The sequence below is a fragment of the Pongo pygmaeus genome, chromosome 11 (genome assembly GCF_028885625.2).
Source record: "Pongo pygmaeus isolate AG05252 chromosome 11, NHGRI_mPonPyg2-v2.0_pri, whole genome shotgun sequence".
NCBI classification, from domain to species: domain Eukaryota; kingdom Metazoa; phylum Chordata; class Mammalia; order Primates; family Hominidae; genus Pongo; species Pongo pygmaeus.
The window spans coordinates 27,225,492-27,240,238 of NC_072384.2; the positions used below are offsets into that span (position 1 = coordinate 27,225,492).

The 14,747-nt window shown below is 45.3% G+C and overlaps 1 protein-coding gene across 3 annotated transcripts in view; it reads left to right on the forward strand.

Annotated features, from left to right (window-relative positions):
* CCDC93 (coiled-coil domain containing 93) overlaps nt 1–14,747 on the forward strand; it is a 94,696-nt gene that overhangs the window by 68,477 nt on the left and 11,472 nt on the right. For all 3 annotated transcript variants that reach the window (XM_054477313.2, XM_063647374.1, XM_054477316.2), the window contains 6 exons: nt 683–736; nt 2,141–2,203; nt 5,065–5,173; nt 7,241–7,323; nt 9,454–9,491; nt 10,668–10,752. In XM_054477313.2, coding sequence (XP_054333288.1) covers nt 683–736; nt 2,141–2,203; nt 5,065–5,173; nt 7,241–7,323; nt 9,454–9,491; nt 10,668–10,752 — 432 coding nt within the window. The remainder of the gene's footprint in view (nt 1–682; nt 737–2,140; nt 2,204–5,064; nt 5,174–7,240; nt 7,324–9,453; nt 9,492–10,667; nt 10,753–14,747) is intronic.

A 14,747-nucleotide genomic window follows, 5' to 3' on the forward strand; every position in this document is an offset into this window, starting at 1 on the left:
AAGAAACAGGGAACTTGAGGCTTAGGGAGGACAAGAGTGTCCAGCCACCCAGCACCAGACCGCATGCCCTGCTGCCTGGCATAGAACTCTGCACTGGACTGTGCCCATGGCTGTACAGGACACTGCCATGCCCAGCGGGGAGACGAAGATCTTGCAGGGCCGTTTTCACTCTCCTGAGTGGTTGCATTATTTCACCCGAGCCATACAACTCTTCACATCTGTGAGGGGACTGGCATGGGAGAATAGGAGAGCCTAGGAGGTAGTGGTATCCCAGGCTCATCGTCGCACAGTCCACCTCTCCTGTTGTTTCTAAAACTTTAAACCTTTAAAGCTCAAATCATCAGTTTGAGTTTTGAGCCTCTGAGTTTGCACAAATTAGACTCTCAAGATCTCATTTCTCTTTTCAGCACATCTTGTTAGTGAAATTCTTAAATTCAAAAAGAGCTGTACGGTTTACCGTGTTAGTGTGTAACTGACAGACACCTAAGAAGAATTTAAAATCTGGGGCTCATCTAAGGGCAGTTCCCTTTCTGCTCTCTTCAGACATGCTCTGGGGACATCAACACATTTCTCAGCTGCACCCTTATGCCCCTGCCTGGCCCCTTCCTACATCTAGATCCTTGGCTTCTGTCCTATTCCCAAATGCTCAGGAGAGGTGTTTATTATGTTTTCATTGTTTCAGACCGTCTCCAGTGGAGAGCCGCCTGGTACCTTGACCTCTGCAATGACTCATGACGTAAGTACCTGCCTGCTCAGGATTGGCATTGTCTCCTGAGGGCAGGCGGCCAGCTTTCCACTCTCCTGTGATGGCTTCTCATGCCTCCTTTAATGTGCTCTACAGCCAACTCCGCATCTAGGCTTTCCAGGGCATTGTCCTGTTTGATACAGCTGGGCCTCAGATGGAGGCAGGGTCTCACCAGGAATGGCCCTGAAGGTCACCCTTCTGATGGGTTTTCTTCCAGTCCTGTGTACAAGCATGTTGTTTTCATGCTGGCATCTCAGCTGGGAAGGGGAGAGGCCTGCGTTGGCCGCATATGCTGGTCACCACTCGGGCTCTGAGGGGTGGGGTGGGGTGGTACAGAGAGGAAAACCTTCTCTCCCTGTTGTATTATATACCAGACTCAGCAAACTGTTTCTATAAAGGGACACATAGTAACTCTTTTTGGCTTTGTGAGCCATCTCTGCTGTAGTGACCATAGTTGATCTGTAAATGAATGGACATGGCTGTGTTCCAATAAAACTTTATTTACAAAAATGGGCCAAAGGTTGTAGGATTTAGCTCACAGGCTGTAGTTTGCCACCCTCTTCTGAGTTAAACCAATGTTCCCCGCATTCCAAAACCCTCCAGAAGAAAGAGATAGGAAAGGAAATGGAGGAAAGGAAAAGCAGGAAAACTGTAAGCATCTGCCTTCTTTAAGGGTTCGTCTTCCCTTTGTACCCTCATAATCTCCCAGGAGAATGAGCTTCAGCATTCTTACAGTGAAGTCTGTTGGATTTTGCCTGCAGCTGAGCCCCTTGGGTGGGTTGGGTGGGGGTGTGTGTTTATATTCCCTATGCTGAGGAAGGAGGGGCTCCTTTGACCCCTTTTGTAACTTTCTCTGAGGCGACAAACCATCCAGCCATGTCTCTTACCTTGCTGGGTTCAATGAGGGACTAGTTTCTATTTTCTATATCAACGCTGTCCAAAAGAAATTTTTGCAGTGATGGAAATGTTCTGTTTCGCACTGTCCACTGTGGCTAGTGGCTATCACATTGGATAACACAGCTCTAAGTAGAAACAGAAAACTAGCATCATCTCCAAACACAGACATAGTACAACACATTCTTTAACTAATGATTTGTCTCTACATCATCGTAGGTTTTTGCAGGGGAAGGGCATATACATTTGGAGGTTACTTCACTTAAGAATACTGGATTTGCCCTGGGTCCCAGAAGGAAGAGTTGTTATAACGTGATATGAGAGGGTATCAAGGGTCTCATATGAGACAGGACTGAGACAGTAAACTTGGGCATTTAAGAAGAGAAATTTAAGGCCTTAGGATGGGGGAGATATGATAAAAACATACTCAACTTTCAAAGACTCCATTAAAGAGTGAAAGTTTTCTATTCCCAGATAATTACAGCCTTTTCCAATTTTTAGGAAGACCTAGACAGACGGTATAATACGGAGAAAGAGAAACTTTACAAGATACGTTTACTACAGGTGAGTAAAAGAAGGACAAAAATATGCATAAATGCTTCTAACTAGGTATAAATGTCCTATGACATAACTAGAAAGTCTCAATATCTAAGAACTAGAGAAAATAAGTAATGAGGCTGCTGTTCACCAGTCTTCTTTCTATCTGGAGTGTAACTCAGTGATTTAAGATGTTGGTATTAACATCTCACATTGGTATATTACTTTCACAACCACTCCTTTGAGTTAATCCTTACCCAGGTGGAGAGTGGATATTACATCCCATTTTCTTTATGAAGAAATTGGCTCAAATAAGGTGAGTACTTCCCCAGAGTCAAGCAGCTGGTAGGTGCCAGAGTCTGGATTCCAGTTCCCCAGTACTCATCAAGTACTAAACAAGAATTGTGCTCTAGTACTGTTCCTCTGAAATTGAATGCCATTTCAGCTGGTTGTTTCTTTGTTTGGATAACCGGTGGTTTGTGAGAGTGACATCAAATATGGGGGAGATAGATTTCAAAATTAACTCTAAAATTTAATTCATGCAGAGTCAAAATTACATTTAAAATCCACTACATTGCTGGGGTCTGGTTCATGGAAATTCAAAAGCCAAAAATTCTTGTGTCGCACTTTGGTTCAAGCCAACCTTCTGTTCTCTGGGAGGGAAAGGCCGGGCTCTGGTAGGAATGGCCAAAGGGCAGCAGAGGTCAGTGAGAGCCCCTTTCCCCTCTCTCTGGCACCTACTTTGCTGAGCTGAGAGGGTTAAATTAGAGTGAGTCAAATTTGTCCGTGTTACAGACTACTGATCTTTAAAGAGGCACAGAACTAAATAAAATCGGGACAGTACAGCTGCATATTTGGAAACGTTTTGACTGAGTGCTTTATATGTATTCAGCATTGGATCAGGTCCCAGAACTGATAAATAGGATGACCCATCTCCTGGACATGCTGGCTATTTGAGAACCAAGACATGTCTATATATACATCAAAGTTCAAGGGAGATTATGTGCAAATTGCTTTCTAAGGGCAGCTTCAGACTGGCTAGGGGAAAGCTTCAGTAAAGCCAGTGGCTTTCTGAGGGCAAGGGCCTGAGTTAGGCAGTGGCTATAGAATGCATGGAAATGAACTGATGGGACAGATTGCAGGCTGTAGCTGATGGAACTTAGTATCAATTGAGATAAAAAGAGGAGTCAAGGATGATGCTGGAATTTCTGACACAAGGGTGAATAACATTTGTGTTATTCATAGAGAAGAAGCATAAAAGAGAAAGAATGGACTAGGGTTAAGGGCGAGAGGAGGAGTATAAATAGGAGTGTTAATGAGATCTGTTTGGGGCTTTTCAAAGTTGGGATACTCAACCACATTGAAATGTCCAAGGAGTGCTTGGTTGTCAGCCCTGACTCCAGAATAGTATGGGCTGGAGATTTGGGTGTCTGCAGTGTTGATGAGGACTGGGGCTGTGGAATGTGGAAGAGGCCCTGAGACTACACCCTGGTGAGCACGTGTGAGGACAGACAGAGCCAAAGGAGGGATCTCCCAGTGAGGATGCGCCTGAGCAGCCAGAAGGGAAAACAAGTGCATGAGGCTTGTGGGAGCCGAGCAGAGAGCTCAGCTGAGAGGACGGGAAGTGCCACTAGAAATCAAGAAGGCTAGGAGCTGAGAATTGTCCATTAGGTGTGTCCCTGAGAAGGTGTGCAGTGACTTTGGCAAAAGCAGTTCAGTGGGGCACTGGGGAGAGCCCAGTCGCAGTGGGTTGAAGAGGGACTGGTGTGGACAGAGGCTCCCATGTGCTTGGCTCTCAGTACATTTCTCTTCCCTGTAAAAGGGAAAAGAGAGGCTGGTAGCTGAAAGGTGACGGCGATTAAAGAAGGGCTTTTTAAGGAGTGAGGACATGAATGTATTTAAATGCTGATGAGAAGGGTCAGTAGCCAGTGAAAAGTTACAGATGCAGTAAAAGACTGAAGAGTTGTATCTTAAGACTCCTGAAAGAAAACCAGGAGTCAGAGCCTGAGCACCCATGGGTAGCATAGCCTTGGCCTAAGGGAGAAATACATCCCTCCCTCTCCCTAGAGCTGCAGAGACCCAGTTTTGGATTAGGTCACCAGAGCTGAATGTGGGTTTCCCACCAGGAGGCTGCTATTTCCCCAGTGAATTAGAGATTCACATCTGCTGCTGCAGGCGAAACAGGCAGGAGAGTGGGAGGATGTGGTGGACAGACGGGTGCAGGCACAGAAGAAAGACAGCACTCAGAGCCTGCTTGGTGTGGAGTCTACACGTGTTCAGTGAGAGCCATGCACAAGTGAGCGGCTTGCTTCCCCTGCAGCTGCCCCTGCACCATGCCACACCACACAGCAGTGCCATGCCTCCCAGACCCGGTCAGTAGGGCAGTTTTCTGAGTCCGTGGAAGGGAGAAAATGCTAGAAAGTATTTGAGGAGTAGGTTGTAGGAGCTTTTTAACCAGGATGAGGAATTTGGGATGTATGTGGAGGCAGCAAGGTGGCATAGCTTCCCATCATCTGAAGCATTCCTGTTGTTGCCTGTCCCCGCCTGGCAGGGTGGAGCTGGCTACTCTAGACTCCTTGGGGGCCTGGTGGGCTAGCTGCAGGCTCTGTCCATAGAAGCCCTTCCATTCAGTATCTTCCCTCCTGGTCCATTCATTTGGTGCCTTCTGTGATTCAGTTCACAGTCACGCCTCCTCCCACACCTAGGAAAGTGGGAAAGTCAATCCAAATCTGAGATGGGGACCTTTAAGCCGATGGCAGGAGTTTGTGCCTGCATTGTAGGGCACATGGTTGGGCTCAGGTCAGGGTGCAGGCAATATTTTGACTCCCTAGAGAACATGTAAGGCCTTTTACCAAATAGTACTGTCTCTGCCTCCTTTTTGCATTTAGGCTCGAAGAAATCGAGAAATAGCAATTTTGCACCGCAAGATTGATGAAGTCCCTAGCCGTGCCGAGCTAATACAGTATCAGAAGAGATTTATTGAACTCTACCGCCAGAGTAGGTGCATTGACCACAGACAAGCTCTCGAGGCTGGGAAGGGAAAGGCGAGGGGTCTGTTCCACTTTAGCATGGGGGAGCATGTACCAGAGCGCAGTCCACAAAGGCCACCACCAGAAAGCTCCGTTTCATCAGCAGGCCCACTTGGCAGTCCTGGGAGCAGCACTGTGGTGCTCTCACTGCCCTCTCCGTGGACAGATGGTTGAACCAGTTGAGCTCTTAGACTAAAGCTTCAAAGCAGCCACACAGCCTTCCCCTGAGCTCCCGCACCACTTTCCAATTTCACAGGGAACATCATGACCCTGGTGTCTAGAGATCAGTCCTCATTCATTGTTCTTCTCTACAGACTTTCTTGCTGATGTGGTCCTTAACCCTTAACAGCATCATATTCACCCAGTAACCCAGGACCATGACCCCCTCAGCCTGAATAAGAGATCATGTCTCATGAGGCTCAGAATGGCCCTCAAGGCTGCCATTGCCTTTCTCTTCCTAACACTCCTGCCACATCTGCTCTTGCTTCATATCTCAGCTAAATGACCATTAGCTGCAGTGCCTCCAAGTCCCCTAGCCACACATCTGATTCTGTCACTTCTCTCTCTACTAACAAATCTTCAGGAACTCCTCAGGCCTTACTGAATAGAGCTTCTTTCTTTACCATGCCTGGGTTCCTCCTCAGTCTGAGTGGCCTGCCTGGAGGCCCCTTTCCTGATCTGAACCCTCACTCTGGCCTTGCCAGTCCACACACTACCTCTGAGCAAACCATGGGCTTTGACGTCTTAGCCTTGACTCCTCCTGTTCCTGGTGCCTGGATCCCTTTTCTTCTATCAGGCTAAATTCTTCAGTACCCAACTCAGATCCTATAAACCTATTCTAGGCACCCCACCCCAGGCAAGAACTGATCACCTCTTCTCCAGGCTCCTACTCTTGTATGTCCCCATGATACCTCAAACTCAACAGGTACAAAATTGAATTCAGCCCTCCTACCCCATATTCCTCTTAGGCAAACTGGACCCCTCTTTCTTCTCTGACTCAAGCTGCTCGCCAATTCTGTGTCTTAGTAATTTTCAAGTCTATTTCTTCTGGACTGCTGCTGTAGCCACCTTCCTTTGCTGCCCAGAGTCTAATTAGATCTTTTTCAATATATATTTGATCATTTTACTCTAAAAGCTGTAATACTTAGGCTCCCTGCAACTTCTTGGGTAATCTTTAGAATCCTAAATACACTATACTAAGTCCTGCATTGTCTTGGCCCACTTCACCCAGCTTCACCCCTCTTGCACATCTGCGTCTTGGCCTGTGAGCTGGTACCTGAGTCCAGAGTGCCATTATCCTACAATTCCCACTTGGTATTTCAAAATCCACCTAAGATTTTGCGTTGAGTCCTTGGCCTCTCCAGCATCCTTCCTGGTAGAGCACTGGCTCTATTGGAGGAGTTCAGATCACGCTTCCTTCACGTGCCTGGCCCCACTAGGCTGGGATTTCATCCAGTCCTCACACTGGACTCAAATGATCAGAGGCAGGGATCAGCAGTGACAGTTTTCAGCAGAAAGTAGTTTCTGCTTTAAGTTAAATCTTTCCCTTTACTTTTCTATTCCTGCTTGTTTCAAAGCTTCTAGCAATAATAATACCTGCATCTATTTATTTCACAGAACAAATTTCACACAGGTTAAAATCATCTGATAAAGACATGTTTACACTAAGGACATTTTCAAGCAGTTACATCAAAATACGTGTATCAATGTATTATTATCAAATATCTACAACCCCCACCCAGTTCTTTGGCTGGATGAGGTAAGGGTGGCTGGTTCATTTATGGGAGTAATTCTCAACTTTGGGTACTCACTGTCACCACCCGGGTCCCACCTTCAACATTCTCCTTTCATTGGTCCTGAGACTTGTTAAAAGCTTCCCAGGCGATTCAGTTTGCATGCTGTGGGGTTTCTGCAGAGTGAGCTCCCAGGCCTGACAAAGCTGTCCTGGCAGTGCATTCATGGAGGAGAGGGGCAGGTAGGGTGGGGTGTTCTGATACCTGTTCTTATTCGTGTGCTGATTTCTTTACCTTTACAGTTTCAGCAGTGCACAAAGAAACCAAGCAGTTCTTCACTTTATATAATACCCTGGACGATAAAAAGGTTTATTTGGAAAAAGAGGTAAGAACATTTATAAAAAGAAAATGGCTAAGCAGCTAACAGTGCAGTTGACTCCCGGAAGTCAAATGAACTTGATGTTTGGGACAGGTATGTTCAGCATTAGCAGAAAGAGTGCCTATTTTATATGTTAAGTGCTGGCATACCCAGTCAGAAAGTGCAAGATTCCTTGGGAACCCAGACTGTCTGCTGTGAAGTGAGACTGGTGGACAGCCATTCTAGAGTGCTGTGGGGGAAATGCCATTGTTAAAAGGAACACAATGGAAGCTCTGGAGTTGGTGAGACTAGTTTGAGTTTTAAAGGAAGGGAGGAACCAGCTGAATGAAATGGGGGTGGTGGGCTTGTTATAGTTTACAGGGAGAAAATACCTGTTTAATCATCAGTGGCCGACAAAGACGTGAACTAAAAGGTTTGTAAAATTCAAAGCAGGGGTGAAAGGGTCACTGTCACTCCCTTCGTCTTTCTAACACTTAAAAACTCAGGTTAAATTAATGGCTCAGGGCTTTCCCAAGTTGATGACAAATGGTTGGAGCACAGTATGCAGATATGTCTTAATTTAAAAAAGAGAACATTCCTGGTCTTCACCATGGCAGCATAGTGTCCTGAAGAGAACACGGGCTTTGGCGTCGGTCAGATTTGGGTTTATTTGGGTTTTAGTGTGGCCTCTTTTTTCTCACCTGTAAAATGGGGATAACACCTAATTGCACTGATGATGATTATAATGAGGACAGAATGAGAAAATGTAAAGTTCGTTACACATGGTGGATTCTCAGTACATACTTGTTCCTACCTCCCCCTCACCTTGAGGTTGATAGAATGTGTTTTCATTTTATCACCTTGTAGCCTACACTAATTACCACTTTAATAAGGATAATATTACAAATGTATCTTTTACCTGAACCCAAATTGAGGCATCTGTAATTACTGTCACCTTTACTGCCTGCTGTCAGACAAACCAGGTAGATCTCTGTCATCCTAGAGGGCGCTCCTTCGGAAGCTGTTTTATTTTTTTCTGTATCCGGGGCCTTACACAGTGGTAGGCATATAACAGACATTTGATAAATGTTTGAATAGATTAATGCATTTCATGGGATTTGCATCAGACCTGAGGAATAGCTCTGTCCCACATCCTGGCCTTGGGGCCCTCCTACCTGGCAAAGGAAAGATTTGCCAACCCTGACTTAGGGATAGGCCAGCCCCTTCCCAAAGGCCTTAAACCCGATTGACCTTCCTTCATCAGCAGTGTTTAAAGTTGTTCCACTGTTTAAAAACTAGGAATATTGCCAGGCAGAGTAGGGGAGCTGGGCTTTCTAATTCCAAGCCATGTTACCAGTTAGAATGTTACATTTGAATAAATTTGGTATTTTATTTTAAGTGGATTTATGCCTGTGATAGTTTAAAACCTTCCTGTGGAGTAGTAAGGACAAGAAATATTCTACATTGCAGACTGAACCTAAAGTTCACATGTGGTAATTACTTAGTTCTGAGCCCCCAAGTTGAGTAGTTTTATGGCCAGAAAGATGACCCGGGTTTCCTTACTCCTGTCTCAGAGCCCTTCCCAGGACTGTATCATTGGGGCAGATAAGAGGATTTGCTGCGGGGCTAAGGCAGTGTCCACGGGGCCTTGAACAGTGCATCCCTTGGAGGCGCTCAGCCACCCAGCGCTTAGCTTACTGCATTGGCGAGAAGATTCTGTGGGAAGGAATAGGGTGTAAACGACTCTCACTCTCCACACTGTCTGACTCCCGTAAGCTGTTATCCTTGAAAATAAAGTGCAGTGTTTGGCAAGATAGAAAGGGCTGTGGTGGCAGCTTGTCTAGAGAGCCCTAGTGTTAGCTTAGTGTCCTCTCAGCTGGGATCCAGTTCCCTTCAAAGCACCCTCTCCCTACATTCCTGTGGGAATGCCCTGTAGGAAGAGGGAATTTTCTGTGAGAAAAGGTGGATTCCCTGAGGAAAACTGTGAGACAGAACATGGCTCATTTTTTTTTTTCATATGTTACTTTAATCTTCATAAACAAGGCATGTGTTCCTTGCAGAAGCAGTATGTGGAGACAGGTAAGCTTGCAGCAGTTGCAGTAGTGTGGAAATCTTTTTGCCTGTCTTATAATTTCGTTTGTTTTTTTACTTCCCCAGATTAGTCTGCTGAACTCAATTCATGAGAACTTCTCACAGTAAGTACTGTCAGTCCTCCTTCCCACTAATACCCTGCTAGCCTGCACTTTGAATTCAGCCCACCTCATATTGCTATAACATGCTTGACAAAGGCACATACAAGACTTAACGCTGGGTATGTGATTCTTACTCTTTTAGCCCTTCTGCTAAGTATCTTGTTTACACTCTCCTTGAGTACCTGCAAAACTATAATGATAGTAGAGTGAAGGAAGAGCTGATGAAAAAAGTTAACTTTCAAATAATTTGACTGTGCCTACCTACTAAAATCTCTCTGTATATTATCAAATTAATATTTGTTAATGAACACATAGAGATGCTTTAAAATTTACATAATGGAATTGATGTAATTTTTTAGATTTTTTAAATCTCATGGTAGTTTTTTTTGGTTAACGTGTACATGGTTCTCTAAAAACTAGATGTCAAGGCCCACCTGTTCCCAAATCAAGCAGCCCTCAAGCATGTCCATTTGCCCACCCACCATCCAGCAGCCCCCGGACTTGCTCCTTGGAGAGCATGCTTCCCTTCTCTCTGGCCCAAATCTCTGCTGTCCTCTGGCAGGCCCTTCTCTCTGGCCCAAATCTCTGCTGTCCTCTGGCAGGCCCTTCTCTCTGGCCCAAATCTCTGCTGTCCTCTGGCAGGTGACAGGGGACACATTGAGACTGACATCTCATTGAGTTACAGGTTCTAGATTTTAAGCTTCTTTTCTTAAAAAAAAAAAAAAAAAAAAAAAAAAAAGCCCGCAGCTTCCCCTGGTTTTAGGAAATCTCAGAATATGTCTACCAATTTCAAGTATCTGCCAATCCTCAAATTTTGTAAACCAAATGAAATTCATTACTTAAGCAGTACATGCCGTATTTCAAATAAATAATGTTTTTGTTAATTTTAGTCACATTTTACTTTAAGAAAATACATATTAGTTATGAAAGTTACAGGGAAAGTATGACAAAAAAGCTTAATATGCAATTATAAGACCAGGCTAATTTCCATGCCTTCTCAGAGGTTTAGCATCCTTAATTGCCTGGGATCCCAGGGGCCCCCGTGGCTCCACTGTGCGTTACAAAGACCTGATTGCCTCTCCCGAGAGGCATAATCTGGATACAGAGCTGACTGCTTGGCATTTCCCCCTGCCTCAGAGTCCTGTGTGCCGGTCATAACTCTGCTGGTTTTTCTTTCAGAGCCATGGCCTCCCCTGCTGCCCGGGACCAGTTTTTACGTCAGATGGAACAGATTGTGGAAGGAATTAAGCAAAGTAGAATGAAGGTCAGATGGCTTCTTTTCTGTAATGCAGCGCAGGTTTTATAGTGGTGACAGGGAAGGTCCTGGGAAGAACAGGCCTCTTCTGGCAGTTGAGGAGTGTACCCTCAATCCTGAAAAGACACACTTCTACAGAGGTATTCCCACCATGCTTCTTATTCTGTAGTGGGCAGGGCCTGTCTCATGAGCTGCCTACACCCAGGGGTTCAAAAGTTGCTGTTAGCAGTAGCTCCCAGGTATTGAACACCTATTGTGTACCAAGCATTGTGCTGACATTCCTAAAAGACCTCTGAAGTGAACAGTATCACACCCATTTTACAGATGAGGAGACCACCTTTCACCAGCAGGCTTCCACTCTTGACTAGATTCACTTCCTTGGTGGATCTGTGGTACCTGACATTCTGCCACAAGAGATTCATTCCTTAGGAATCTTAGGATCTTGAGAGCATTTTAGTTTTCAGGAACCCCCTCTAAAAAAGAGAAATCATTGCTGAACTGAGTTCTGCCAAATTGAGAGGAAATTGAGTCTCAGAAGTCTGAAGAGAACAGAGAGGCCCCACTCAGTCAGGGTGCAGCATGTGATTTTCCTACAGAGACAGCTGTAGTTTCCTACCACCATTCTCAGATGAATCCTAACTAGTACTTCCAAATATCTCTTGCTTATGGTCCTGTTTTAAAAATGTATCACACCAGAGTGGTTCTCCGACATGGCAGTAAAATCTTCTGGGGATGTTGGGTTTCTCCTCTTATGATCTTGGGGCAAAGGGCTCCAGTGAGTGATGCCAGAATGTAAACACATGAGAAAGAAAGAATTGTCCATAGGTCCTGTCATCATAAAAAACCCTGTTACAGAAGACAAACATTCAAGTTGTTTGTAATCTCATCTCACAAGAGATGAGCTAAGGGCAGAAGTGCTCCATATCCCTTTCCCTGTAGAAAAATATCATTAATCTCTCTGTGAATGACTTCAATAAAACGATGTCAAAGGAGGAGAAAAAAAGTATCACTAGTAACAAGCACAATTTCTCAGACTATTCAGCCATAAAAATGAGAACGACGTAAGTCAGTGCTTGCCTATATATGCACACTCACCCAAGCCAGGATAGGCTGTCTTGCAGAGAGAATGCAGTCCCCTCTTAGTGACCTGGGGTGTGAGTAGGTGGAGGGCAGAGAACCTGGCTGACCAAAAGCCTGTGACAACCCAGGTGTCAGTGTGTTAGATGCTTCCACCCTGCCATTGCTCCGCAGGAAGCTGCTCTGGTTCATAGTCAAGAACAACAGGAATTCATGGGTTCTTTTCCTTTGACTTCTGCTTCCTGTTTACAGAGAGCAGTGTAAACAGGAAGCGGAGGCCAAAGGAAAAAACCCCATGAATTCCTGTTGCTGACTATGAGCCAGAGCAGGGGAAGAAATGGGCCTCACCCCTCCACTCTCTTCACTCTCCCCGAGGCTTCATGCTCTTGGCCCCTCAGTGCTGACCAGTGTGGAAAGGCGCTGCTGTATCTGTCTCTCCCCTCCATGGTGGGTGCCAAATGGGTCAATGGCACCCAGGGCAGAGTGGGCTCTCTTTCTCTGGTCTGTATCCCCGGTGGCTGATGTAGCAGCTAACCCATGGTTAGGCCTTCAAGGACTATTTGTTGAATGAGTGAATTCTTTCAACAGAGTCAAAGAGCAGTTCTCAAAAAGGGTTCCAGATACGCTTTGAATGTTGAATGTTGATTGACACTCTGAATGGAACAGCAGTCACTTGGATGGATGTGTTTTATTGTGTTTGTTTTTTAAAAAAAAAGTAGCTTTCCCTGTAACGGTGCCTTAATGGGTCCTGCTCTCATAGATGTGGCAGAGGAGTCTGCATTCTCTCAAGCACAGGTTTCTCAGAACCAGCAGGTTCAGAGTGTTACATAGTAGACCAGCATTAGGTAACAATGACTGAATAGGTGTTTATGCCCTGTCTAAGGGTTTCTGAGTAAAGAAGAGGTCACATATCAGTCAGCATTTTGACCTCACTCAGAGGAGGTAAGGTCTCTGGATCTCTGGAATACTGTGAGCAAGTGCTTGGCACAAACACTTCACAGACCTAGGGTGTGAAGAGGTGATAAGTAGGGAATAACAATGGTACGTTTGGGTAAGGGGACACTGAGAAGAGTGTGAAAATGAATCTTAGATCAAAGAGTCAACTCCTGCTTCTCAGAGTGAGTTGGCATTCTAGGATGTGAAATGTTGAGAAGAAAAATGGTCTTTATTGAGCAGTTACTATGGACCAGATGATGGATCATTCACTTAACATTTCATGTCACAAGCTTCTTGTAACAAAACTGGTGATCTAGGTGATATTCTTATTTTAGCTAAAGGACGTAGCATTCAAAAAAGTTAAATTAGCTGTCCAAGGATACACAGTGAGTGGCAGAACTAGAATTTGAACCCAGCCTTTCTGGCCTCAAGCTCATACTATTTCTAGGTTGCCACACTAACTCCCACCGTGGATCCTGGATAAATTCATAATTCAAGTGCATTGCTACCTTACTAGGACATAATCAGTCACGGTGAAGTGTTTTGCTAAAGTACAGAGCAGAGAGGAAAGGCCTGAGATAGAGCTGCTGGCTGTCCTAATAAGAGAGAGGGACTTAGCTGTGAGGTCCTAGCCAGTGCAGCAGAAAAGGTGTCTGCTGCTTTGAGAGTTGGCGCCCACGAAGGAACAGTAGTGGGAGCTGTGGTGGGCTGGTGTGTCACTGTGACAGTATCATGAGTGGGTGTCAGCGACCCATGCAGGCAGCATTAGGGGTTCCATCGACAGGGATCAGGACTTGCTGCTGAACCAGGGCTCCAAGTGTGGTAGGACACCAGCCAAGGACTCCAGAGGGGACTGCCCACTCTGGGAGACCTAGGCACAAGGGAGGGCACCAAACTGGAGACCTAGCATGGGTGTGCACCAGGCATCTGTATGCAGACCTGTGGAAAGAGCAGGGCACAGGGTCTTGGGACTCAGGAACTGAATGCAAGGTCAGGATTTGACTAGGCAAATCAGTGCCCATATGTGATGGGTCTTTCTCTGAACAGCATTGGGGTAGGCCTTGGGGACACCAAGTTGCATTTGTCCTATGTAGTCAACAGAGGCCTATAGTGTGGAGGGAACTACTGAATAAAATGCAGCCGATTTACCTGTAGCTTGTTTACCAGATCCCTTCCAAAGTGTAACACAGAAATCATGGTCAGGCATCAGCAAAGCCACAGCAAAGCATCTCTCAGAATTTGATTCAACAAGCTTTTGAGCACCAGCCATGAGTCAGGCACCCGGTCTGTACCGTAACTCTTTCTGCCCTCATTTCCTGGCTGATGCTCTGGGTTTACCTTCCAGACATATAGCACATAGCATTGCCAGCCCTGCTGTAGTGTCCTCAGAGAGCCTCTCTGAGCTTCCAGGCTGAGGAGGCCATGCACCCACCCTCCTCTCCGTCACCTCCCCCCGTGTCATTTTCCTCACAGGACTGATCAGTGTTGCGAATATTTTGTGTGTCTGTTTGTCAGGGTGCTTGCTTAATGTGAATCTCTAGAATGTATGCTCTGTGGGAGCAGTGACTTTGCCATGTTCACCACTACATGTAGCTACTCAGTAGGTTCTAAGTCAATATTTTTGAATGAATAAGCTTTTGGATACCTTAGAAAAGTCTCTTTAAATCAAAGCCTAGCGTCTATTTATGAGATCAAAATCCTGAAAATATCCTAAATTGTCTACCAGCAGAAAGATGGGTAAGTTAGCAATCAGCAGGAATATTGTATTGTTTTTAAAATGATAATTTGTAGAAAATTTATAATGACATGGAAATACTTACATTAAATCAAAAGAGGATACACAGTTTTATTATATGAGCACAGTTTTTAAATCAGGGTTTCTCAACCTCAGCACAGTTAACATTTCGGGCCAGATAATTCTTTGCTGTGGGGGTGTCCTCTGCAATGTAGGATGTTTAGCAGCATTGCTGACCTCTACCCAGTGATACCAG